At 42.7% G+C, this 24,377-nt stretch overlaps 2 protein-coding genes across 2 annotated transcripts; one reads left to right on the top strand and one right to left on the bottom strand.

The window, feature by feature from the left end:
- Window positions 1-665: 665 nt before the first annotated feature.
- LOC100195029 (transmembrane protein 87B) lies at window positions 666-9,153 on the top strand. The gene is given in 16 exon segments (XM_045703580.1): window positions 666-1,466; window positions 1,631-1,660; window positions 2,822-2,884; window positions 3,070-3,249; window positions 3,612-3,711; window positions 3,845-3,914; window positions 3,916-3,960; window positions 4,206-4,277; window positions 5,687-5,795; window positions 5,938-5,996; window positions 6,427-6,518; window positions 6,931-7,001; window positions 7,272-7,344; window positions 7,459-7,511; window positions 7,780-7,845; window positions 8,251-9,153. Coding segments are annotated over 11 exon segments (834 nt in total). The 5' UTR covers window positions 666-1,466; window positions 1,631-1,660; window positions 2,822-2,868; the 3' UTR covers window positions 7,292-7,344; window positions 7,459-7,511; window positions 7,780-7,845; window positions 8,251-9,153.
- An 813-nt stretch (window positions 9,154-9,966) lies between these two features.
- LOC106580758 (A-kinase anchor protein 12) lies at window positions 9,967-21,747 on the bottom strand. The gene is made up of 3 exons (XM_014162140.2): window positions 21,293-21,747; window positions 11,549-13,388; window positions 9,967-10,497 (listed from the first exon to the last, which is right to left on the bottom strand). Exons 2-3 carry the CDS (start codon window positions 13,194-13,196, stop codon window positions 10,475-10,477), a joined length of 1,671 nt encoding a protein of 556 aa, XP_014017615.1. The 5' UTR covers window positions 13,197-13,388; window positions 21,293-21,747; the 3' UTR covers window positions 9,967-10,474.
- Between the last annotated feature and the right edge of the window lie 2,630 nt (window positions 21,748-24,377).

The raw sequence follows: 24,377 nt of genomic DNA, 5'->3' as shown, positions 1-24,377 counted from the left end.
GGTCATTGATGACTGCCTTTAGCTCATCTGCAATGTAGAAACTGGTGTGTCTGTTGTCCCTTGTGTCTGTGCTCCTGTAAAATACTGGTTGAGGGGTGGAGATGATGTAGTTAATTATTCCTTGCACACGAACATTCGACCGGCCATCAGAGATGATTGCAATACAGTCTGATTTCTCTATGATTTGCTTGACATTTACTTGAACTCTGTTGAACTCTGCATCTAGCAAATAAGTAGATAAAGCATGTCTGGTTGGAGGGGTGTATGCTGGGCGAAGAACATTCAGAAATCTCTTCCAATACACATTGCCTGTGAGCATCAGAGGTGAACCAGTTGCATACACAGCTCGAGCAAGACATTCATCAGCATTTCTCTGACTACGTTCCTCCATTGAGTCAAAAAAACTTCTGATTCCAGGAGGACCATGAGCTGTTGCTATCGATAAGGTGTCTGATTCATTATTTCCACCTCGAATAGAAGTAGAGGGACTTTTGTCAGAGGTTGCTTGTTGTGAGCGCTGAGGGAACTTTATGCACTTGGCCAGATGATTCTGCATCTTTGTTGCATTCTTCACATATGATTTGGCACAGTATTTGCAAATGTACACAGCTTTTCCTTCTACATTAGCTGCAGTGAAATGTCTCCACACATCAGATAGTGCCCGTGGCATTTTCCTGTAAAGATTAGAAATAAATGAGTAAAAAAAAACAAATACAATTCCATGTACAGATAAATAGTTAAGCAGTTAGATTAAACAACTCCTTTGTAAGATAAATGTTTTAAAATGAAACATGTATGGAAACAGGTGAATTAACACTCCTCAGTTAGCAGGCTCAAGTAAGCTAAAACCCACGTGTTAGCAAAAACTAACTAGCAGAAATTGTAAACAAGTTAGAAATTATTGAAACACTTTGCAGTAGGCTACTCTTTACTAGTTAACAAAAAATAATGTATGTCATATAAAATATATTTACCCCACCCAGTATTGTAATCAAAACTTACCAGAAAGCATGTAGTCCTTGGCTCAGACAGTGTAGTCGTGTGGGCTCAATAGCATCTCATTAGTGTGCAAGATCTTGAGAATCAGATGTACATGTGATGGAAGAGTGCACTGTGCATGCAGAGGATTGCAATTTCATTGAATTGGGGATAGTTCAAACAAAATATGCCACAAGACCTAGAATTGCCTTATGTGTATCCCACAAAAAAAGGTTCAATGTTATAATCTAACTTTTTTGATGAACTTAAGCAAAATACCCCAAATTCCTGAGCTTGACTTCCCATGGAAAATTTTCTGAAAAATGTTGTACATTTAACGGAAAGTTTCCAACCCTTTGCAACTCTAATAGTAACACAGTAATTCACCTAAGTGTCATTGGAATGACTGTCTCTCTATCACCCTGTTTTAGCCTGTCACAGTCAAGGACAAAGGGATGAGGAAAAGGAGCGCTGAGGATCCAAAGGAGGTAAATCAACAACTCAAACACCCTCTGATATCATAATCTGTATGCTGAGTGTATGTAAATGTAGATGTATGTGAATAAGGCGATTGGGTCCTGTGATTCCCAGCCTAGCAACACGCCTGCATATCAGGGAAATCAGCTTAATCATTATATTTTCTCTCTTTTAGGTGGTTGCTGTCAAAGCAGAGGCAGCCCTGGTGAGTGTTTCCTTGTCCCCTAAGAATCATGCCAGAATGAAGATACAGTTGAAGTCAGAAGTTTGCATACACCTTAGCCAAATACATTTAAACTCAGTTTTTCACAATTCCTGACATTTAATCCAAGTAAAAATTCCCTGTTTTAGGTCAGTTAGGATCACCACTTTATTTTAAGAATGTGAAATGTCCGAATAATAGTAGAGAGAATTGTTTATTTAAGCTTTTATTTCTTTCATCACATTCCCAGTGGGTCAGAAGTTTACATACACTCAATTAGTATTTGGTAGCATTGCCTTTAAATTGTTTAACTTGGGTCAAACGTTTCGGGTAGCCTTCCACAAGCTTCCCACAATAAGTTGGGTGAATTTTGGCCCATTCCTCCTGACAGAGCTGGTGTAACTGAGTCAGGTTTGTAGACCTCCTTGCTCACACACACTTTTTTCAGTTCTGCCCACAATTTGTTTATAGGATTGAGGTCAGGGCTTTGTGATGGCCACTCCAATACCTTGACTTTGTTGTCCTTAAGCCATTTTGCAACAACTTTGGAAGTATGCTTGGGGTCATTGTCCATTTGGAAGACCCATTTGCAACCAAGCTTTAACTTCCTGACTGATGTCTTGATATGTTGCTTCAATATATATCCACATAATTTCCCTCCCTCATGATTCCATCTATTTTGTGAAGTGCACCACACCCTCCTGCAGCAAAGCACCCCCACAACATGATGCTGCCACCCTCGTGCTTCACGGTTGGGATGGTGTTCTTCAGCTTGCAAGCTTCCCCCTTTTTTCTCCAAACATAACAATGGTCATTATGGCCAAACAGTTCTAATTTTGTTTCATCAGACCAGAGGACATTTCTCCAAAAAGTACGATCTTTGTCCCCATATGCAGTTGCAGATCGTAGTCTGGCTTTTTTATGGTGGTTTTGGAGCAGTGGCTTCTTCCTTGCTGAGCGGTTTTTCAGGTTTTGTAGATATAGGACTCGTTTTACTGTGGATATAGATACTTTTGTACCTGTTTCATGCAGCATCTTCACAAGGTCCTTTGCTGTTGTTCTGGGATGGATTTGCACTTTTTGCACCAAAGTACATTGTCCAATACATTAAAACTACATTAACTAATAGGCTAATATTATTGTTATGTCCTTCACCCCCTGCAGTGGAAGTCAGTATGAACGGGAACCCATGACTACATCTCAGTTTCAGAATGGCCTCTTATGATCGTAAGTCAATTCTGCCATGATAAGTTGTCTACATGGAGAACACTCTACACTACAGCTTCATTACATGTGGTATAATAAACACAAATAGCTTCTAAGGTGTGGTCCTGTAGGACATACTCTCTATCTTATCAGACAATACAGACTCTCTAGTTCCTTGCCAGCTCACCTAACTGTCCCTTTTGCAGTTCTGGTGATGTGTGACCTCTATGTGTTGCTGGGCCTGCTGTGGCTGGGGCTGTCAGCCTGCTACTGGAGAGAGCTGCTCAGGATCCAGTTCTGGATCGGCGGGGTCATCTTCCTGGGCATGCTGGAGAAGGCCGTGTACTACGCTGAGTTCCAGAGCATCCGCTATGACGGCCTCTACGGTCAGGAGGGGGAGAGACAAGAACCTTACAGAAAAGCCACTTGATTTCACATATGAAATTTCACATGTGAAAAAATTTGATTTTGGAACGCTTCACATGTGATCACTTGAAATTCACGTGATCACTTGAGAAACACGTTTTTGTCTGTAATTGGTCTTTTAAGGGAATCAACATGGGGCTTAAGTGGTCATATTTGGTGGACACCCCTAAACACAATTTTTTTGCCAATTTTGTTTTTCTACCTAAATCTTCCTGGTGGGCAAGGCTGGAATTGGGTAAGAGATAGTTGATCCTAGTGTGGTGCTAAATGTGCTGTTGTACTCCATTAATAAGCTTTATTTGTGTGCTGCGTCCTCCAACAGTCCAGGGGGCAGTAGTGTTTGCAGAGATCCTTTCAGCAGTGAAGAGGACCCTGGCCCGTGTGCTCGTCATCATCGCTAGTCATGGTTATGGAATTGTCAAGTGAGTCGGTCCCTTCATAAGAGGTCACATTGTTAAGACAGCGGAGAGTGTTAAACTCTATTTCCAATTCTGTCTCTCTCTCTCTCTCTGTATCTCGCTCTCTCTCTCTCTGCCTGCCTGTCTCTCTCCCTAGGCCAAGGCTCGGTGCATTGTTACACAAGGTGGTTGGGGTGGGACTGCTCATTTCATTTTTACCTTTATTTTTATCTTATATTCTCCGTTGTCGAGGGAATCCTGAGGGTCAATTCGGTAAGTCTGGTCTCTCTGTCCTCTCCCTTCTGATCAATATACTACCTCGGTATTCCCCAAAATATATTGTCCACCTAACTAGACTATTAAAACATGTTGATATGTTTTTGATATGGAACTAAACCAAACAATGCCATGATGCTCTTTGTTGAATATCTTCATCTTTGGTCAAAGGATGCCAGGAAACTTGTGTGTAGTAGTAGTACTGTCATTCCACTGTCAGTGTTTTCCTGTCTTTCTCACAGGGTCAAGGGGGCAGTAGCAGACTACTGTGTGACATTGTTCTGGCGCTCACTGACTCGTGCGTTGTGTGGTGGATATCCTTTTGGAGTGGTCAGACATCAGGCCATCAGTCTGCCTGTCTGCCAGTCAGCGTGTTAGTCTAGTAGTCACTGTATGCATCAGTCTGCCTGTCTGCCAGTCAGCGTGTTAGTCTAGTAGTCACTGTATGCATCAGTCTGCCTGTCTGCCAGTCAGCGTGTTAGTCTAGTAGTCACTGTATGCATCAGTCTGCCTGTCTGCCAGTCAGCGTGTTAGTCTAGTAGTCACTGTATGCAGTTAGTCTGTCAGTATTAAGGCCTCTTTTTTTTACAGACTCTTTTTTTTCTCCCTCTGGGCATGTTTGTCTTGAGCTGTGTTTCCAAAGCTTACTCAGATCTCCTCATCCCTTTTACCAGTGTCTCTCATAGCTTCTCCAACAAGTTTGATTCCAACCCTCTTTGAGTGGCAGTTTGGTTCTACACGGGTCCTTTGGTGTGTATCTATCTGCACGGCTGCCTGAAGAGTATGTGATAGTGTTCCCTCCCTCCCTCCCTCTGTCACTCCCTCCCTTTCTGCTGCCCCTCTGTGTGTGTCCGTTCCCCTCTGTCCCTTTCAGGCTGAAGATGATCTGGTGCTGCTGGCTGCCATTCCTTTGGCTGTGCTCGACTCTACCCTCTGCTGGTGGATATCCTGTACTGTACCTCCATTCACATCTCTCTTTCTCTCCTTCTCGCACTCCCCCTCCGACTTCCTCTTCCAACGCTCTCACTTCCTGAAATCCCTGTGTGCGGCAGTGCCTTGGTGGTAGTTGGTGTTAGCACTTCTCCCTCTTTTTCTGCCTGCCTTCGCCTTTTTCTCAGAGAAGGGAATAACTCAGAAGGGAATATTTCCAGAAAATATGCTCCGCCTCACAAAAACGAATTTAGACATAGTCACATGGATTAATTAAATGTTTAATTACAGGGCCACTTATAGCAAGGCTATCAATAACTTCATTTAGAAGAGCTCGGAGGCACTGTTGACAAATGCATTATTTTATTCTCACGGAGGGCCACATTTTTTTTCTCCTGCAGTTTGACAGGACAGTATTTTAGTGGATTCAGTTAGTTAACCAATTAGCCAGAAAACCAGTTAGTATAGTGATGACTAAGACCATACCAGGTTTTCCAGCCGTGCTTAACCTGGCCATGGAGGGCAGAGGGGAGCTCAACTCCTCCTGAGTGTTGAGAAAATGGCTGAAAACCCTCAGACACTTACACTCTGATTAGCTTGGGTTTACGTTCAGGTATATCAGCTCAGTTGACAAGGTAGGCAAACTCTTCAGTGTTGGTTATGTTGAAAGTCAATGGAAGAAGACTGGTATTATTGGGTTAACTGTTTCTGTTAAGAATTGTATTTCAAAGGTGGGCTGTTTGTTAGCCGGGTGTGTCCTGGGGTTATGTTGGAGTCCTTTACAGCCAATCACATCTTTATCAGCCTGGCCCAGACCATGAAGCTCCTTCGCCTCCGAAGAAACGTGGTCAAGCTCTCCCTGTATCGCCACTTTACCAACACCCTCATATTCGCCGTTATTGGTGAGGAGCTGTCTGCGGCTGTGCTACTGCAACCACTTAACAGAGACATTTCAAACATAGTGTACTATACACCTTGGTGGGCCCATGATTACAAGCATTCACTAATCTAATATATTTGGCCTGTCACTGTTCTACTCTGCAGCCTCAGTCATTTTCATTATCTGGATGATAAAGACCTTCAAGGTTTCGAAGTGCCAGTCGGTGAGTAGTGTTTATTTACTACGTTACGTAACTTTTTAAGCCACGGGTGTCCAAACACATGCGTGTGGTTTGAGTAAAAATAATAATGATCGAACTCAATATACTTTAAATTGTCTAAAACCAAATCGAAACTGTAGACATGATAATGGACCTACAGTCATAGTTTCTTGACTGTTTCCAGCGTGCTAACAAATCACCAAAATGAAAGCTAGACAGTCAGGGAGCATCGAAAATAATATTTTCTTGCCAATTTTGACGGCGAGGAAATATAACCAATTTTCAGCGCGCACACACACACACACACACACACACACACACACATAGTTGACCTCTAGTGAACTGGTATTTGGCATTAGATATATTATCTTTCACATTATTTTCCTCTCCCGTCTCTCTCTTATTCACTCTCTCTTTGTATCTCTGGAGGGAGCTGTGGATAGACGATGCGTTCTGGCGGTTCCCCTTCTCCACCATCCTTCTGGTCATCATGTTTCTGTGGAGGCCGTCTGCCAACAACCAGAGGTAAGAGGTCACGGCTAAACAGTTCAACACAAGGCCAATACCCTCTCAAACAAAGTCATGTTTAGGGATTGGGCTACTGGCTAGGATCCTTCAGTATGTCAACAGAGACATCTGTGGCAAAGTTAGGGATCAATTCAGGACATAAAATTGCACTTGTATGGAGAAATCCCATGTCCAAGTCAACTCAAATTGAATTGAGATGGAGCTGAGCCCAAGTGGGCCACGTTCATTAGCCAAATGTTGTCGACCGTTGCCGATAGGAATCCCATGAATAGAGCCGGCGTGATCCCTTAGTCTGTATGTCAGAGAAGATTGTTTGTTCTACATAGAAATATGCTATCTGAGCGTTCCACAACGTTGTGTCATGTTGAACGTGCCCCTGATCTGTGATGTCATGTCCTGTTCCCCTTAGATACGCCTTCAGCCCCCTAGTGGACGAGCAGAGTAACGAGGCCAAGGAACAGCTGATGAATGATACATTTGGTAAGAGTCACAGCTGTTTTGGTATTTCAGTCATAAGAACACAAGTTGATACTGCATATGGTTCATTGGAGGAAGAAATACAGTATCATACCCTGTCTTGATAGGTAGCTAGACCTCTTTGGCCTAGTTGTGACACGTCCATAGTGTATTGATAGTCTATGGGGTGAATGTACCTTGGTTCTCTCTCCAAGCAGCCATTTTTGATAGAACGCAATTGACTCAGCCAACATACACTAATCAAATCTGTGATTCTGATCCTGTCCTATTTAGTGTACTTCCAGAGGGCGTGAAGATGAGGGGTCTGAAGTCCGAGACAAATAGAACAGCCAAGCCGAACAAAGTGGTAAGGGCCTTCTCCATAGCACTGCGATACCACCCATACTAAGAATATAGGCTATAAACTACACTTTCTGGCTCAGGGAAGTTGTCTTGGTGATAGGAAATGTTTTTTTCCCAGGATGAGGATCAGAAATGGGTCGAAGAGAATATCCCATCTTCAATGGCAGATGTGTAAGTGCAAACAAATTGAAGTTGTAGAAACATTAGGAACATTAACCATGATTGACAGTGATAATATAATCACTTTGACTAGAAATGTATTACAGGGTGGTTATTACATAGTAAGAACATTGAAACTCTCAACTTATTTAAATCAGTTTACACTCTGTGATGACGTGTGAAACAAGCACAGAAAGGATAGTTGATTTTTCTGATGACAAGGCAACTGTAGTCTAGTTCAGTTGTGAATCAGTCTAACATGTTTTCCTTTCTGTCTCAGTGCGCTGCCCCCTCTACTGGACTCTGACGAGTTAACACGAGGTGTTATTCCTGGTGTGAACAGCAGGTGGTGCCAGCTCCATGCTTATTAAAGAGCAGTAGCTAGTCAGGTTTACATCAGCCTGTTTATCTCCCTTTTTCTTGCTGGCTTGAACAATGAGAGAGTGCAGAAGGGTGGTGTGGTGGTGTATGTTTTTCAGTTTTTTAACCCCACATCAAATAAAGCCATTAGGATTGTCAATGCAAGGGATGTCTTTAAGAAATATATTTGTATTACTTTCACATTTTTAGCAAAGATAAAGTGTAATACTTCAAAATGTGAATATACTTGTATGGTCAGTAGATCAGATCGCATGTATCTTTTCTATTAAAGCTTTTGTAAAGATCGATTGACTTCAATGTTCATCTTTGTTTTTCAGTCCACCATGTCCCTTTGGAAAGTCATCCCAACTATGCTTTTATTTCCCCACAGGAGACCATGACAACCAATTTTGAGACGTCTAAAATGGAATCGACTGAGGGAGACGATGTGCACTGCAGACAGAGACAGTGCTTTGGACAACCCTATGTCTGTATATGAAGGTTATTATCCCTTCCTTATGAGCTTTGTAAGCAGCGGTTGTAAATACGATGGGATGAACTATGATGTAACGAGCTGACTACTTTTATTTTATTTTTGAATGTCTGCTTATTTATATTTTTGTGGATATCTGGTTTATTTTTTTTTTAGATTCTTTACTACAAATGGTATCTTGCCTTTCACTGTTTATATAGCTAAAGTGCAAAATGTGATTAAATGTGTTTGTTTTTTTGTCCAGTATGCAGTCTTGCACTTGGCCCGGCACAATCATACACACTCCCCTACAACTCTCCCCACACACAGACTCGTTCTTTTTCTTTTGATCTCTGACTGTCCCTCTCTCACTGTCTCTCACTCACTGTTATAAACACACACACACACTGCACTACGGTCCCTGGTTCACCCTTTTCTTTCATTTTTCTACAAAAGTGGCCATTAGTGACATTTCACTGATCTGTGTATCATACAGTAGTAGCCTTTTAAAGAGTGACTGTTTATCTAAACGGGTGAAATGCTCCAGACATTATAGTCAACACACAGTGACCTGCCTGAGGGCAGAGCACCATCACTGCAGGACTGCGTGGGCCAGAATTGATTTATTGTGTCTGTTCCCACTGATAACCACCAACTATCTGGTCAACACATCCAACAATGAGACCCCTGGGGGGGGTTTCTTACAGCTTCCACTTAGTATTTCCAACAATGTGTTATATTGCAAAAAAAAAGACCTTTAAGTCATATTGTGAGCTTTTGTTTGTTAAAAAAAATGAACTGCTAACACGCATACGAAAACAATATCACCTTTATTTGTCCTAATTGATTGATTTGTCGTTTGGCAGAACAGGAATGTAATGATCATGTCATGAACACCTTTAGATGAATGAAGTCCACATTCCTGGGATGGCTGTGGCTTGTGGGTAACATCCCATTTCAGTGATGCTGCCCTGTATTTGTCTGTCACAGCAGGTTATCACTTCATGCCCATTTTGTGTCTTTTTTTAGCTAGCCTATAACTTTACATAACATGCATCTTTTATGTTGGGTTAATATCTGTTATAATATGCTCTTACTGTCTGTCATCTCTATAATAACTTAATCCCAGAGGTTTAGTTTTAAACAGACAACAGTATTGTGGTGATTTCATGTATAGTGCTGTATCAAGCGTATTTACCAGAATGGTTACGGACATGTCCCTCAACTGCCAAGGCATTGACACTGACTATAGTAGACATGTTTATCTGAAACATGATGTAATTTACTTTGAATGAGCTCACCACTTGACGCAATTCATTGTGAAATTGAAGTACTCCAGCTAATGCATACTGCACAAATCTGCCATTATGTAAAAGGATGTAGGATTATCAAAATAGAGATTAATGACCAATAGCATTTCCATAATGCCTTCCTACATACAGTAGGTCAACATTTTCTGCATAAATAGCCTCCACAATTATGTTTTTTTTTAGTTGTTTCGATTTGAATCTTTATTGTTCTAGTTTTTGACAATTTCCTAGCGAACACGTGACATCATTGATCAACAAAACATATCAACGGCAGATCAATCTGCGTTACAGTGAGAAGATGTGTTTAGAAAAAAACCATTTTGACTTCATATTGTATGGTGGTTTATTCATGTACACAACAGTCTAAAAACATTAACACAGAAAGAGATTAGAACACATTACTTAAGGAATCCACATGGGGGGGGGCAGTCTTTAGGGCAATCATTTCAAATGTGCACTTTGAAATATCTATTGACAAAACTACAAACAACATGGCAATTGATATAAAACTAAGTATTTTTGATCCTGGAATGAGAGATCATAGAGATTAACATTTGACAAGGATGGAATGTCTTCCCTTCTGTTGACAATATAAAATCTCACTAGTAGAGGACAAGCAAAACATTTACATTGATCATGGAATGGTAAGCAAGAACTGCGCTGATTGATGACTGAATTATTGCTTTTGAGTATTTTTTCATCTAAATGGATTGCATCGCTCTCACCATGATGAATCGTGGCGTAAACATGTGATTACTCCGTTTGGGGGGGGGGGGGGGTGAAAGCTCCTTGCTGAACGAATCCCATGCAGATCTAATCCTCTTTGTGTGTCGTCACACGTTTCCCGCCTTTTTTTCTGGTGAATGATAACAGAAAAAATGAAATATATTAAAATATATATTTAAAAATCTGAACATTCATAGAAAACATTTGAATTAGTAGCAGACATGGTGCTGACTGATAGTCTTAGATCTTTGTGAAGTGTTAGTATTACTCAAGACTATTGGACAGATTCACAGCATTCGACTTACTCCTTAGGGTGAATCCCAATATTGTAGACATGGCCCCTGACTGAAAACTGTGAATCAAACATGCAGGAAAAACTACTTTCATCGATAAACTGGTACCCCAGGGAGAAAGGCGCTTAATCTTGTTCCTAGACAGCCCAAGTGACACTTTGATTTAACTACTAATCCTTTGATTGACTAAACATTATTGATGTTCTTTGACCCGTTTTCCCTACAATAATGAAGTGGCCCTGTTATACACAGTGACCTTACTATTGTGTGCTGTGACATGGATACCTGTGAGTAACCGTTTGGTTCAGTGGTTCTTTCCCTGACTATTCACATGTTTCATGTTACCTACTGCAGCGTTGAGTGTCCTTAAAGGGATTTCAAAGTGTTGCATCAAAGTAGGTGAATGGATTTCAGTATCACATAATTACACTACGCTTCCACTTAAAGCTTCACCCAGCACCATATTTGTAAACGCTCAATGACGAAAACTGATGGCAATATCACATCACCTTTTCTTGAACAGTTAGAAAATGAGAAGAACTTTCTGGACAATGGTCAAAAGTGTTCCCACTATTGGCATAATGAGAACACTTTTGACCATTGTCCAGAAAGTTCTTCTCATTTTCTAACTGTTCAGTGGCCGCTGACATAATTGTCTGTACGATGGATGCAGCAGCCTCATAGATCATCCTCTTCCGCGTTTCCTCTTGGTAACGTGGCTCAGCGTTGGCCTCCCCTGACTCAGAATGGGACCCTCCATTTTGAGGAGGCCCCCCCTAGCCTCTAACTCAAAGCTAGTCCCTAGTTCTAATTTGGCCTGTGTCATCATGTTAGCTCCATTTTGCTGGAGGTCATCATCACCACAGTCTATTTCTACGGCAAACTCACCGATTTGGGCAACTGCATTTCCTGTGCCGAGGTTCAGTATCTTCGCGTCCTTCGTGGAGTTGGTGTTTTCTTGTTTGGCCTCGTCTGTTGGTCCGTCTTTCTTCGGGGTCGTTTCATGATTGTGTACGGCGTCTTCTTCGGGCGTGCCGTTCGAGCACCCATTCTCACCGTTGATTTTCACCTCTGCCACGGGCTCTGCTGGTGCTGCGGGCTTGGCTGAGTTGGCCTTCTCTGGCTCGGGACCAGACAGTGTGCTCGTTGCGGGCTCCTTTGCCTCTCCGTCGGCGGCTGTGTGCTCATTGACCACCTGAACCACTCCTTTGTCGTTGCTCTCGCCCTGGGCAGCGTCTGCTTCTCCCTGCTGGCTGTCAGACGTGCCAGCCGCGCCCTCTGTGTTCTTCGCCTCCCCATCTTCTGCCTCCTCACCCTCTTTCGGAGCTCCGTCTCCCTGGTCCACGCTGGTGCTTTTCCCCTTTCTCATTATGAAGTTTTTCAGCGAAACGGCGCGGTTGAAGTGCGTTCGCTTGGTCTTGGCCGACTTGGTCTGCTCTTTGCCTGCCTCTTCCGTCTGCTCGGCCAGTTCAGATGCGGCAGCACCTTCCTCCTCCCCGCTGGCAGCCACCATGTCAGCTGACCGCTTGGACTTGGGGATCACGCGTTTCTTGAAGGAGGTCCAGATCTCATCTGCGTGTTGGTTCATTGATTTGTGTGGGGCGGCGGTGGCTCCTTTTTCCTCCTCTCCGTCTGTGTTGGTCTTCTCCTGTGTTTCGCCGTCTACCTGTGCCTTGGCTTCGTCTGTTTCAGGCGCAGCCGCTTCATCGTTCTCTGTGGCGTTTTCCTCCCCTTCCGCCTTATCGCCCTTAGCGGCTTTGCTGATGCCTACGACTGACGGGTCTCTCTTCAGCCCCTGGAATGTCCATGACCTTTTCAGTTTCCACCGTTTCTGGCCACTGGATTCTGAAGCCTTGGAGTCCAGTGTACTTGTGTCACCAGGTGTGCCCCCAGATGCACCCTCGCTACCTTCAGCCTCCTTAGACTCTTCTGTGCTCTTCTTGTGACTCTTCTGGGCCATAAGCTTCTTAAAGGAATGCCAGCGTTTCATGTGTTTGGTCGCTGCACTGGAGGCAGGCTTCTCTGACTCTTCTGCTGCCGGGGCATCTTCCAGTGTGTCCGCTGTGGCATTGAGGGCCTCAGGGTCCTCTAACCTGTCCAAGGATTTGGATCGGACCTTCACCTGGTTCTCCGGCGCTTTCTCAATGGCCTGGTCCTCTGCCGCTGCCTCTGTGCCATTGGCTGCCGGCTCTTCTGCTTGGTCAGAGGCCTTTTTCTGCTCTGTGTTGCCTTCTCCATTAGCCTCCACAGCCTCAGTGCTCTGCTCCTTCTTCTTCTTCCCTCCCATGACTTTTCCCAGTCCACTCTTATTCAGGAAGGAAGAGAAAATATTCTCAGAGGCCTGTTTAGCTTTGCCATCGGCCGGCTGCTCTGTGCTCTCTGTGGTCTCCCCGGCAGGTTGTACCTCTTCGGGTGGAGACGTGACAGCCTCTGTGACAGTCTCTGAGTTTGTGGGCTCCACCTCTGTTTTGGTCTCGGTGGTGGTGGTGGTGCCCTCTTCCTGTACAGGTGCTGCACAGGCATCTGTCGCCGCCATATCCGCAAAAAAGGTGTCTGTCGTTTATATCCCCTCTTTTTCTTCAGTAGTTCAGGTTAGTTCCTTTTGTGCTTGAATGGACTGAGTTCATTGATCACGAGCTGACACGTATGGCAGTATTCCCATCCAACTTCCCTTTGGAGAGGAGGGCCTCTGCATCATATTCCGTGGTGAGAATGGGGGGCCACGAACCTGGTGGAAATGAAATGAGAAAGGATTCAATGTATAAATCAACAACAGACAGTCCATTACTTAGTCATGGGTACTCCAGACCGAGCAGATGCAATACACACTGCATCTCTACAACAGCAAGGCTCTGCTCAAAAGGATTTAAAGCCAATGTATCCAAGCACAAACCAACATAATGTTTCGTGACAAATTCTACGCGAGAGGTGATGGGTATTTTGAAGAATGGGGAAATGACATGTATGGCCCAGAGCAGTCAGAGGGTAATAAACACAGGGCATAACATGCTCCAGATAATCTCATGTTGCCACAAGGGTTTGACTCCCGTCACCTAGATGCTAGAGAGCATTGCTGTTTAGAAAAGTGGATCAGTGGTTTTGTTTAGTATTCAGCACCATTTGAAGGGTTTACGTCTGGGCTTTAGTATCCAGGAAAAACAAGCTGACATCCTAGATTGTAAGCTTAAACAATAACATGCAATGACAGCAAGAGGCGAGTGAAAATCTAAAATCTTCAGCAAATCTCCATAATGGCAAATGACAAAGAAAAAGGTGTAGCTAATTTTAAAATGTCTTTAAAACATAAAATGTCTGCTTCCAAAGCAAAAGCCACCCTGATCATTCTTATCTGGGAAAATGTTCATAATTGCATCATAACATCATTAAAGGATATAGGCAAAAACAAAAACTAACAAATGCCCTATTTGCTCTGGCCATGATTTTCTATAGACTCGACCCCCCTTATTATAGACATCTCTTCACCCAGACAACCCCTTTATCTCCTATCGTGTTGTGGAGCACTTCCCTTGTTTTCCAGTCTGCAATGGGTTATTTTGTAACGTAGCAATGTCATCCATGGTTAAGCTATCTTTATTGATTAATACCGATTTCACGTTCTCTCCAAATCATCCATCTGAGAATTTGAAATAATACATTTTCTCTCCAATCTAAAACACCAGAGATGCACCTTATGATGTAGGCTAGTCATACTTTGGCATATTCGATTATTCAAACGGTCCCTGTGACTGCATGTGACGTAAAATGATGACAGCAACATACATTGTAATATCATTTTCTTGTATTTCGATTAAGGAGCACGATACCAATAACACATTTGAATCTGATTTCCCAGTTTGGTTACTACTGCGTGCAAATGTGCGTCCCTGGAGGGTGTGGAGACCACGCTTGCATGTCCTGCCACAAGTACAATCGCGCGCTTTAGCCTTTTTGTCCCGTTTTCATCGGAGTACTCTATTCCCCCTTTGTTATGTTAAACCAGCAGTGAGAGCGAGGGGGTTTAAGATGCCCCTGCGATTGAGTTTAGCTGTGAGCTCCAATCATGCGCTGCAGAAATAGAACATAATTTTAATGAGGGAGAGAGCGGGAGAAAAGGGGGGGGGGGGCGGGTTCACCGGTGTGTCGTGAACAACAGTGTGAGCAACAATAGGGGCCTCGGCAATTTGCATTCAAAATAAAAGTGCCCCATTGAAACTAATGCAAATAGATAACAAAATAGTGGAATCATGCCACAATTGGACTAGATTTTTGTGGGGGAATGTTGTTATATAAATATTAGTTTAACACCACCCCCACAAAAAATATATCTTGAAATTGCACTGCATAGCCTACTTATCAATGGTGTAAAGTACTTAGGTTAAAAAAAAAGTTGAAGTACTACTTAGCGGCATAATTTAACTTTTTGGTGCGACCCGACCAAATTCACATGGAAATGTGAGTAATAGATCTATCATTCTACTTTAAGGCAAGTCTAAGAAGCGGTAGATTTGTTCTGTGTGTGCTATTTCTATGCTTCCCGTTTTCAAGTTTTGTTTTTGCATATTTTACTTTCGGTTTTGTACACCAGCTTCAAATGGCTCAAACAAAAATGTTTTTTGTTATGGAAAAAATATTTCACAGATGGTACAATGACCCTCTACACTATATATACTTGCTCAAACAAAAATAGCTTTGGTTATGGAAAAAATATTTCACAGATGGTACAATGACTCTCTACATTTTGTCACGTAAACTCAAATTACGGGAACTGTTAAGAGTTTTAGCAACCAGGAAATGGCAGAGCGATTTCTTTATAGTGAAACTTTAAGTAGGGAAAGAGGGATACCTAGTCAGTTGTACAACTAAATGCATTCAACTGAAATGTGTCTTCCGCATTTAACCCAACCCCTCTGAATCAGAGGTGCAGGGGCTTCCTTAAATCAACATCCACGGAGCTTGGAGAACAGTGGGTTAACTGCCCTGTTCAGGAGCAGAACAGAACGTTTTTTTTTTAATCTTAGCTCAGGGATTCGATCCAGCAACTTTTCAGTTACTGGCCCAACACTCCTACCCTCCAGGCCACCTGCCGCCCCATGTAGGTTTTGGGGTATTTGTACTTTACTATTTACTAGAGATGCACGGATATTACATTTTTGGCCGATACCGATATCCGATATAGTTTTTTTGGCAAGGAAAATAGTGACGCCCATAGCAAGTAGCTCACAGATGTGCATTTTAACTAGAGATCGACCGATTAATCAGGGCCGATTTCAAGTTTTCATAACAATCGGTAATCGGCATTTTGGACACCGATTATGGCGATTACATTGCACTCCACGAGGAGAGCCTGCGTGGCAGGCTGACTACCTTTTACACGAGTGCAGCAAGAGCCAAGCTAAGTTGCTAGCTAGCATTAAACTTATCTTATAAAAAACATTCAATCTTAACATAATCACTAGTTAACTACACATGGTTGATGATATTACTAGTTTATCTAGCTTCTCCTGCGTTGCATATAATCGATGCGGTACCTGTTAATTTATCATTGAATCACAGCCTACTTCGCCAAACGGGTGATGATTTAACAAGCGCATTCGCGAAAAAAGCACTGTCGTTGCACCAATGTACCTAACCATAAACATCAATGCCTTTCTTTAAAATCAATACACAAGTATATATTTTTAAACCTGCATATTTAGTTAATATTGCCTGCTAACATGATTTTCTTTTAATGAGGGAAATTGTGTCACTTCTCTTGCGTTCCGTGCAAGCAGTCAGGGTATATGCAGCAGTTTGGGCTGCCAGGCTCGTTGCAAACTGTGTGAAGACCATTTCTTCCTAACAAAGACCGTAATTAATTTGCCGGAATTGTACATAATTATGACATAACATTTCAGGTTGTGCAATGTAACAGCAATATTTAGACTTAGGGATGCCACCCGTTAGATAAAATACAGAACGGCTCCGTATTTCACTGAAAGAATAAAAGTTTTGTTTTCGAAATGATAGCTTCCGGATTTTTACCATATTAATGACCTAAGGCTCGGATTTCTGGGTGTTAAATTATAATTAAGTCTATGATTTGATATATTCAAACAGCACTTTCCTGCATTTACCAGCAGCTCTTCGCTGTACTTCAAGCATTGCACTGTTTATGACTTCAAGCCTATAAACTCCCGAGATTAGGCTGGCAATACTATAGTGCCTATAAGAACATCCAATTGTCAAAGGTATATGAAATACAAATGGTATAGAGAGAAATAGTCCTATAATTCCTATAATAACTACAACCTAAAACTTCTTACCTGGGAACATTGAAGACTCATGTTAAAAGGAACCACCAGCTTTCATATGTTCTCATGTTCTGAGCAAGGAACTTAAATGTTAGCTTTTTTACATGGCAAATATTGTACTTTTACTTTCTTCTCCAACACTTTGTTTTTGCATTATTTAAACCAAATTGAATACGTTTCATTATTTATTTGAGACTAAATAGATTTTATTGATGTATTAAGTTAAAATAAAAGTGTTCATTCAGTATTGTTGTAGTTGTCATTATTACACACATATATATATATATATACACACACACATATATATAAAAATAAATAAATATATATCGGCCGATTAATCGGTTCCGGCTTTTTTTGGTCCTCCAATAAATCGGTATCGGCGCTGAAAAATCATAATCGTCGACCTCTAATTTCAACAATACTGTGTAACTCCGGTAGGGCAACATCTGAAAAATAGCACCTACTTGGTAGTGTGTACTGGGGCTCGAGGTGCTCGACCAGTCAGCGAAAGCCAACATCATCCACGACAGAGAACAGTTGATTGTCAAGGGCAATGAAAATCCATCATCTTGACATTAATGGATTTTGCCTTTGAGTTGTCTCGCTGAATTTTCATACTCTTTCAAATGATTGCTTGACTGGAAGTTGTTTAGTTGTTGGAAGTGTGCACTTAGTATTTTTCTGCTTTTGTTCTGTGTAGCGCTGTATTTTTCGTGGCATCATTACGTCATCTACCTACGTTATATAGGTATGCACGTCAGCTTTGACATTAGTTTAACACCGATGTGCAAAACCAGACAATCGGCCAATGTCGATGTTGGCATTTTTAGCTTATATTGGCCCGATTCCGATATGCTCACCGGTATATCGTGCATCTCTACTATTTACTCCACTATATTCCTAAAGAAAACATGTACTTTGTACTCCCATGTATTTTCCCTGACACCAAATACTGTGTTTGTAAATTATGTCTGAGTGTTGGAGTGTGCCCTTGTATGTCCGTAAATAAAATAAAAAACAAGCCATTTGTACCGGTTGGTTTGCTTAATATACTGAACAAAAATATAAACGTACATGTAAAGTGTTGTTCCATGAGCTGAAATATAAGATAGAATACATTTTCAATATGCACAAAAAGATCATCTCTCTCACATTTTGGGAACAAATTTGCTTACATCCCTGTTAGTGAGCATTTCTCCTTTGCCAAGATAATCTATCCACCTGACAGGTGTGACATATCAATAAGCTGATTAAACAGCATGATCATTACACAACTGCAGCTTGTGCTGGGGGACAGTAAAAGGCCACTCGAAAATGTGCAGTTTTGTCACAACACAATGCCACAAGTTGAGGGAGCGTGCAATTGGCGTGCTGACTGCAGTAATGTCCTCAAGAGCTGTTGCCAGATAATGTAATGCATTCCTCTACCAATGTTGTTTTTGAGAATTTGGCAGTTCGTCCAACCGGCCTCACAACCGCAGACCAAGTGTAACCATGCCAGCCCAGGACCTCCACATCCGGCTTCTTCATCTGCTGGATCGTCTGAGATCAGCTACCCGGACAGCTGATGAAAGTGTGGGTTTACACAACCGAAGAATTTCTGCACGATCTGTCAGAAACCGTCTCAGGGAAGCTCAACGGGCCGACTTCAATGGGCAAATGCTCACCTTTGGAGGAGTGTGCTCTTCACGGATGAATCCCATTTTCAACTGTACTGGGCAGATGGAAGACATGTGGACGAGCGGTTTGCTGATGTCAACATTTTGAACAGTGACCCATGGTGGCGGTGGGGTTATGATATGTGCATGCATAAGCTAAGGACAACGAATACAATTGCATTTTATCGGTGGCAATTTGAATGGACAGAGATGCCGTGACGAGATCCTGAGGCTCATTGTCATGCCATTCATCCGCCTCATCACCTCATGTTTCAGCATGATAATGCACGGCCCTGTGTCGCAAAAATCTGTACACAATTCCTGGAAGCTGAAAATGTCCTAGTTCCTCCACGGCCTGCATACTCACCAGACATGTCACCCATTGAGCATGTTTGGGATGCTCTGGATCAACGTGTACAACAGCGTGTTCCAGTTCCCGCCAATATCCAGCAACTTTGCACAGCCAAATGTGTCACGCTGCATGAAGCAAATGGGGGTCACACAATTTTTATCCACATCCCCTACCTTTTTTAAGGCATCGTCCAACAGATGCATATCTGTATTCCCAGTCATGTGAAATCCTTACGATAAGGCCTAATGAATTTATTTAATTGACTGACTTGCATAAACAATGCAAAAAAGCTAAAAGTAACCCAAGCATAAACAATGCAAAAAAGCTACATGTAACCCAAGGTTACTCATTAAGTACAAAACAAGCAACCCTGCTCCTAAATCCATGGCACACCAGCTCCGTAACTCAGTAAATTGTTGCATGTTGCGTTTATATTTTTGTTCAGGATATAAGGAATTTTTCCACCACTGATACTTATATATGCACTCCACTCCACTGTACAACCTATGGATTCTACATCCATGAAATTGGGGATCAACCTACCTAGTGACACACACAGAACACAATTCTGTAGAGTTTACACAAATATTAGCGTCTTAGCTCTTATTGCAGGACTTTGACTGGGGAAAATCACCTCCCCAGTTAGTCTTATCATGCGTATTGAAACTCATATTGCACTCTACAGCCTAACCCAGCGTTTCCCAAACTCGGTAACCCAAAGGGTGTACCTCTTGGTTTTGGCCCTAACACTAGACAGCTGATTCAAATGATCAAAGCTTCGTGATTAGTTGAATCAGCTGTGTAGTGCTAGGGAAAAAACCAAAACGTGCACCCATTGGGATCCTGAGGACCGAGTTTGGGAAACCCTAGCCTAACCTATGGATTGTGCACCCATAAAATGTATCAGCCTACTCAGTGACACCCACAGAACAAAAATCTGTAGAGTTTAAACACATATTAGCGTCTTAGTTTATTATGCGCAATACAAGCCAAGTTGGGAGTTTATTTTCCCACAGTCAAAGTCCCACAATAAGAGCTAAGATGATATTTGTGTAAAATCTACAGAATTATGTTCTGTGGGTGTCACTGGGTATGCTGATACCCCATTTCATGGGTGCACAATCCATAGATTAATCTGTACAATGCATATTAGTATGTATGTAGTCCAATTGTGGCAGGATTCCACTATTTGTGTACGTTTCAAGTAGGGGACTTTTATTTTGAAAGCAAACCGCCGATTCCACTGTTGTTGCTCACGCTAATGTTTTTCACGACACACTGGTGAAAAAGCCAATGCATATGCTTGAGACAGCAGGTGCCCGTGCTTTTCAAACGCTCATTTGCATTGCTAATGTAACAAAGCCACAAGCCCCGTTTTGTGTAGGCTAGCCTAAAATAAACGTCTACCGATTTTTTTTTAACTTATGTTTTCCTCTCGAAATGTTTGGGCTATAGCCTATGGTAAGGGAATTCAAGCCGTTGATTTAACCACAACAGACATGATTTCCAAGTTGTAGCCAAGTCGCATTCCGAACAATAGATGGGCTGGCCTATTGAGAAAGCTGTCCCGCGTTATAACGCGTAAATGCATCATCAATGGTAAAAGTCATGTCGAGGAAAAAAATGCTTTGTAGCCATCTTTTCGATGAATGAGTCAATATTACATTCATATAATCCTGGAAGCAACACATGCGTGATTAGTAATTTGAAATCTTCACTGATAAAAACAACAGCGCCACATTCCCAACAAATGCAGCGCTCGTCCATTGTGAAGCTCATAGACTAGACATTCTCGAAACCTCTACACATTCTCTTAATGTTTTCCCTCTCGTGAGAGATCACATTTGTAAAATGGAATTGAGGTCCTACTTGGCCCGGTTTAAATTAACACTTGAATGCCTTTAAATGATAACGTGTGAGGAGGCAGTCTGGCGAATGGGAGTGGAAGTTGATTTAATGAGGAGCCTCAGGTACCAAAGTACGTTTTGGAGCGCACAATTGTCCTCCCAAACAAGTGGCTATCGAACCAAAGCAATGCCAGAAAAATACAAACATTTAATTTATGTAGGCTATCCAGAGTTGAGATGCACCGAGCGCGCACGTATCACCCATCAACAGCCTGTTTATAGTCCCTCAGCTTGTTTTTTGTTGGAGGATCTCAACGTTGTGCTGCCCATGCAATAGCTTCATCATCAATAGCCATATTGTATGACTATAAAGGTTAATTAAACGGTAAATGGAAATCACATAAGTCAATCATCATATGCATTTAATAGATTATTTAACAAACAGGCTACAAGAAAAAGAAAAAAAACGAATAATCTCTGCAAACCTTGTTTCGTGCGGCTAAATCCGTTTCTGTGTGCGGGAGAAAGGTAATAAACTGCTCCAGACGGGAAAAGACAAAAACTAAATCCCTGCTCGCATCCTCACGCCTTGAAGCAGCCAACCCAGTGTGGAGAATTGCGCGGGGACGTGAGGGTCGCGTTGGTATTAACAGACGCGCAGCTGCGGCTCCGCAAATACAGACCATCTATCTCACCCGTTGCCCTTAGCAACCATGGAGATCACCCACCCCACCCCCACTACTAAGCGGGTTAATTTTAGTAATTTAACCTTTATTTAACTAGGCAAGAGGGTTAGAGTACGGGTCGGAATTGTTTCCCTCAGTAATTTGCCCAGTTAGAGCGAAGAACCACTTGCATTTGATACGCGTAAAATTGTGCGATTTAAAGCGCAAAATCGCGTAATCTTGGGACAGGTTATCCCCCCATGTGCTCCCATTCCCATAATGTTGGTGTGCAGCGAACCGTTGCTTTGTATCGTGGTCTTGAACTCATGTGACTTGGGAACAATGGCCCTTCAAGCACATGAAGAACAATTGACACCTAGAGTGGATGGACTGTCCATTGAAATGTCAATTTATTTAATCAATCACAATGTCCACCACCAATGAAATACACAGAGGAAAAGCCCTTTTATTACATATTTGTTCTTCTTCTGGAAACCATCTCTTGATTCCACACTATGTATCAGCCTTCGCCTCACCAATCAGCATTGTTCAGCCATGTTGGAGAGCCAAGTGGCCATTTGCTTGCCATACAGTGAGACTGCAAAACAGAAGACAAATTAAGGTGTATGGAGAGAAATAGCCAATCACAAAAATTCCATCAGTGGGCCTGGGGCGCCAGAGCAGAGGGAGGATGCAGTGGAACATTGTGCCGTGTGCTCAGGCAGTCTATATGGATGCCATCATATTTGTCTGTGCCTATCTGTTTTAATATTGGACAACATTTGTCCCCTGGATAGAGTAAATTGTGCGCTGCACTGGAAAAGCATTGCTGCGTGATTCATATTTTATAAGACAGTACATCTGCGAGGACTTGGTCTCTTTCGTTCCCTGAGCCTTCATTTCCTTGTGGAGGATGCCAGCGTGTCTATCTGTGCAGGCTAGGCTACACTGCTGGCTTTGAGTCAGCAAGGCATCCATTTTATGGTTAAGGGCACAGGAGGGCATGGTGCAGCCGAGCCAGCCCAGTGTCATGCATGGCTCCATGTGAAATCCTCTCCTTATATAGGATGTTGCACGGTGCATCAAAGGGTTTAAGAAAGGTGCAGACATTAGCCGAAGCGGGAATTCAGAATGTCACCAAAGTTTGGCTCAATAAATAATTTGGTGGGCATGGCTTGGTAGGGTGGAGGATGTTACAGTAGGTGGAGTTTCTAGCATCTATGCTTCCTCAACAACAACAACAACACAGTGGGCTCTCCCCAGTAACCCTCAGTTAGCTGTTCTTTTGGGGGTGGTCATTTATCTCCAGAGTGGGGTGTTTGTCTTTTGTGTGGGATCACCTGCTAGAACTGCTGGCTCTCCTATGCCTCTGACCAGCTTAGGCAGGTTGGAGCCAACGTGCCTGAAATATTTCATCATTCCTTCCCCTCCATCACTGGCTGATCCAATCAGAGAATACATTATTTTCAGCCGCTATCCGAGTGAGCAAATCCCAATGTCATTTGGATGTCGCAGACAGGCAGAGGGAAAGCTGTCTGTGCCTGGAGAGGCTCTCGCCGCCTCTGGTGACGTGTGTGTAGGGTAATGACATATTTGCCATTCAAGGGCTTGATCATAAATAACACACATTCAGATGCACCACTACATTTCAGTCATTTAGCAGACACACTTATCCAGAGTGATTTACAGGAGTAATTAGGGTTAAGTGCCTCACTCAAGGGCACACCGACAGATTCTTCACCTAGCTAGCTCAGGGATTCGAACCATCAACCTTTCGGTTACTAGCCCAAAGCTCTTAACCGCTAGGCTACCTGTCACCATAACAGTCAGTACAAATTAAGTTCCAACCTACAAGGGATGGGAGCTTTGAACAGTGTCAAAGTAATGGCTTTAGTTTTTGGCATTCTGTATTGGATGTCTGTCTGCTCTCAGACCCAGACATCCCACAGCCAGCAGACAGCAGAGTCCCTACAGGGACTGAAACATAAAAACAAATGTCCTCCAAGCGGAGGGATTTCAGTGTGAACACATTTAAGTGAAGCCTCACTAACGCCTGGCGACAGCGTGTGCATGTGTGTCAGGCTCACACTACCTGTCAACTCCATTTCCCGCTCTCTCGTCCAGGGCGACAAGGTCTTATTTTAAGAAGCCGTTTCTGCAGCCTGATGACCAGCATGCGCTCTGACACCCAGCCGTAAACACACTGGCTCGGAGGCGCTGGCAGCCAATCGAATTGTATCTGCAGCCCCTTCATTTACTGCAAATAGATTTACAATAGGCAGACATCACTGTCTATAAATGTATGGTGTTAGAAGGATTAAGCCTTACATTTAATCAATGTGGACTGCAGAAACAATGACGAAGAATAGGAAGACTGTGGAGGAGGAGTCAGGGTTAAAAGGAGGGGGGGGTACTTTTCAATGCCTGTGCTTCGATGCATGCCTCGGCCAGCCCCCAAATATTTCTCACAAGACATCCATTCAGACGAATTAAAACATAGTGGAGGCGATAGGGAGGGGGAATTTATCTGGGCTAACAGTCATTGTCAACTGAAGTAGCCTAGGCACTGGAATTAAAGAGTGCTCAAAATCGTATCCATCTTAGGAGAGAGCAAGGCAGTGCAAAGATATGTTTTTTTCATCTGGCCCGATTTGAGACATCCATTAGCATTTAGACAGAAAATGTTTGGGTTTTGATGTGCGCAGTCCTCCACTCTCTTTTTGGGTCCATTTAGGTAATGGCACTTTCCACGGTACATTAATCTGTGTAATTAGGTTTGAGCCACACTCTCCTCTGAAACAGATCGTGACGGGCCAGGGTACCTCTCTTTTTTGTTGTTGCAGTTTCTGCCCTGGAGGAAAATAGGTGGAATGCATTATTCTTTTTTTTATTATCTGATTTCAGT

This window comes from Salmo salar, chromosome ssa20 (assembly GCF_905237065.1).
Source record: "Salmo salar chromosome ssa20, Ssal_v3.1, whole genome shotgun sequence".
NCBI classification, from domain to species: Eukaryota; Metazoa; Chordata; class Actinopteri; order Salmoniformes; family Salmonidae; genus Salmo; species Salmo salar.
The sequence above is the reverse complement of the archived record's forward strand: the minus strand, read 5'-3'. Positions and strand labels throughout refer to the sequence as shown.

Excerpts from the sequence above, each read along its gene's own strand:
- LOC106580758 (XM_014162140.2), bottom strand. The coding sequence starts at position 13,196 with ATGGCGGCGACAGATGCCTGTGCAGCACCTGTACAGGAAGAGGGCACC. Across the intron at positions 10,498-11,548 it reads AAATGCAGTTGCCCAAATCG|AAAAAAAGGCGGGAAACGTG; the intron begins GTGAGTTTGCCG and ends ATCATTCACCAG.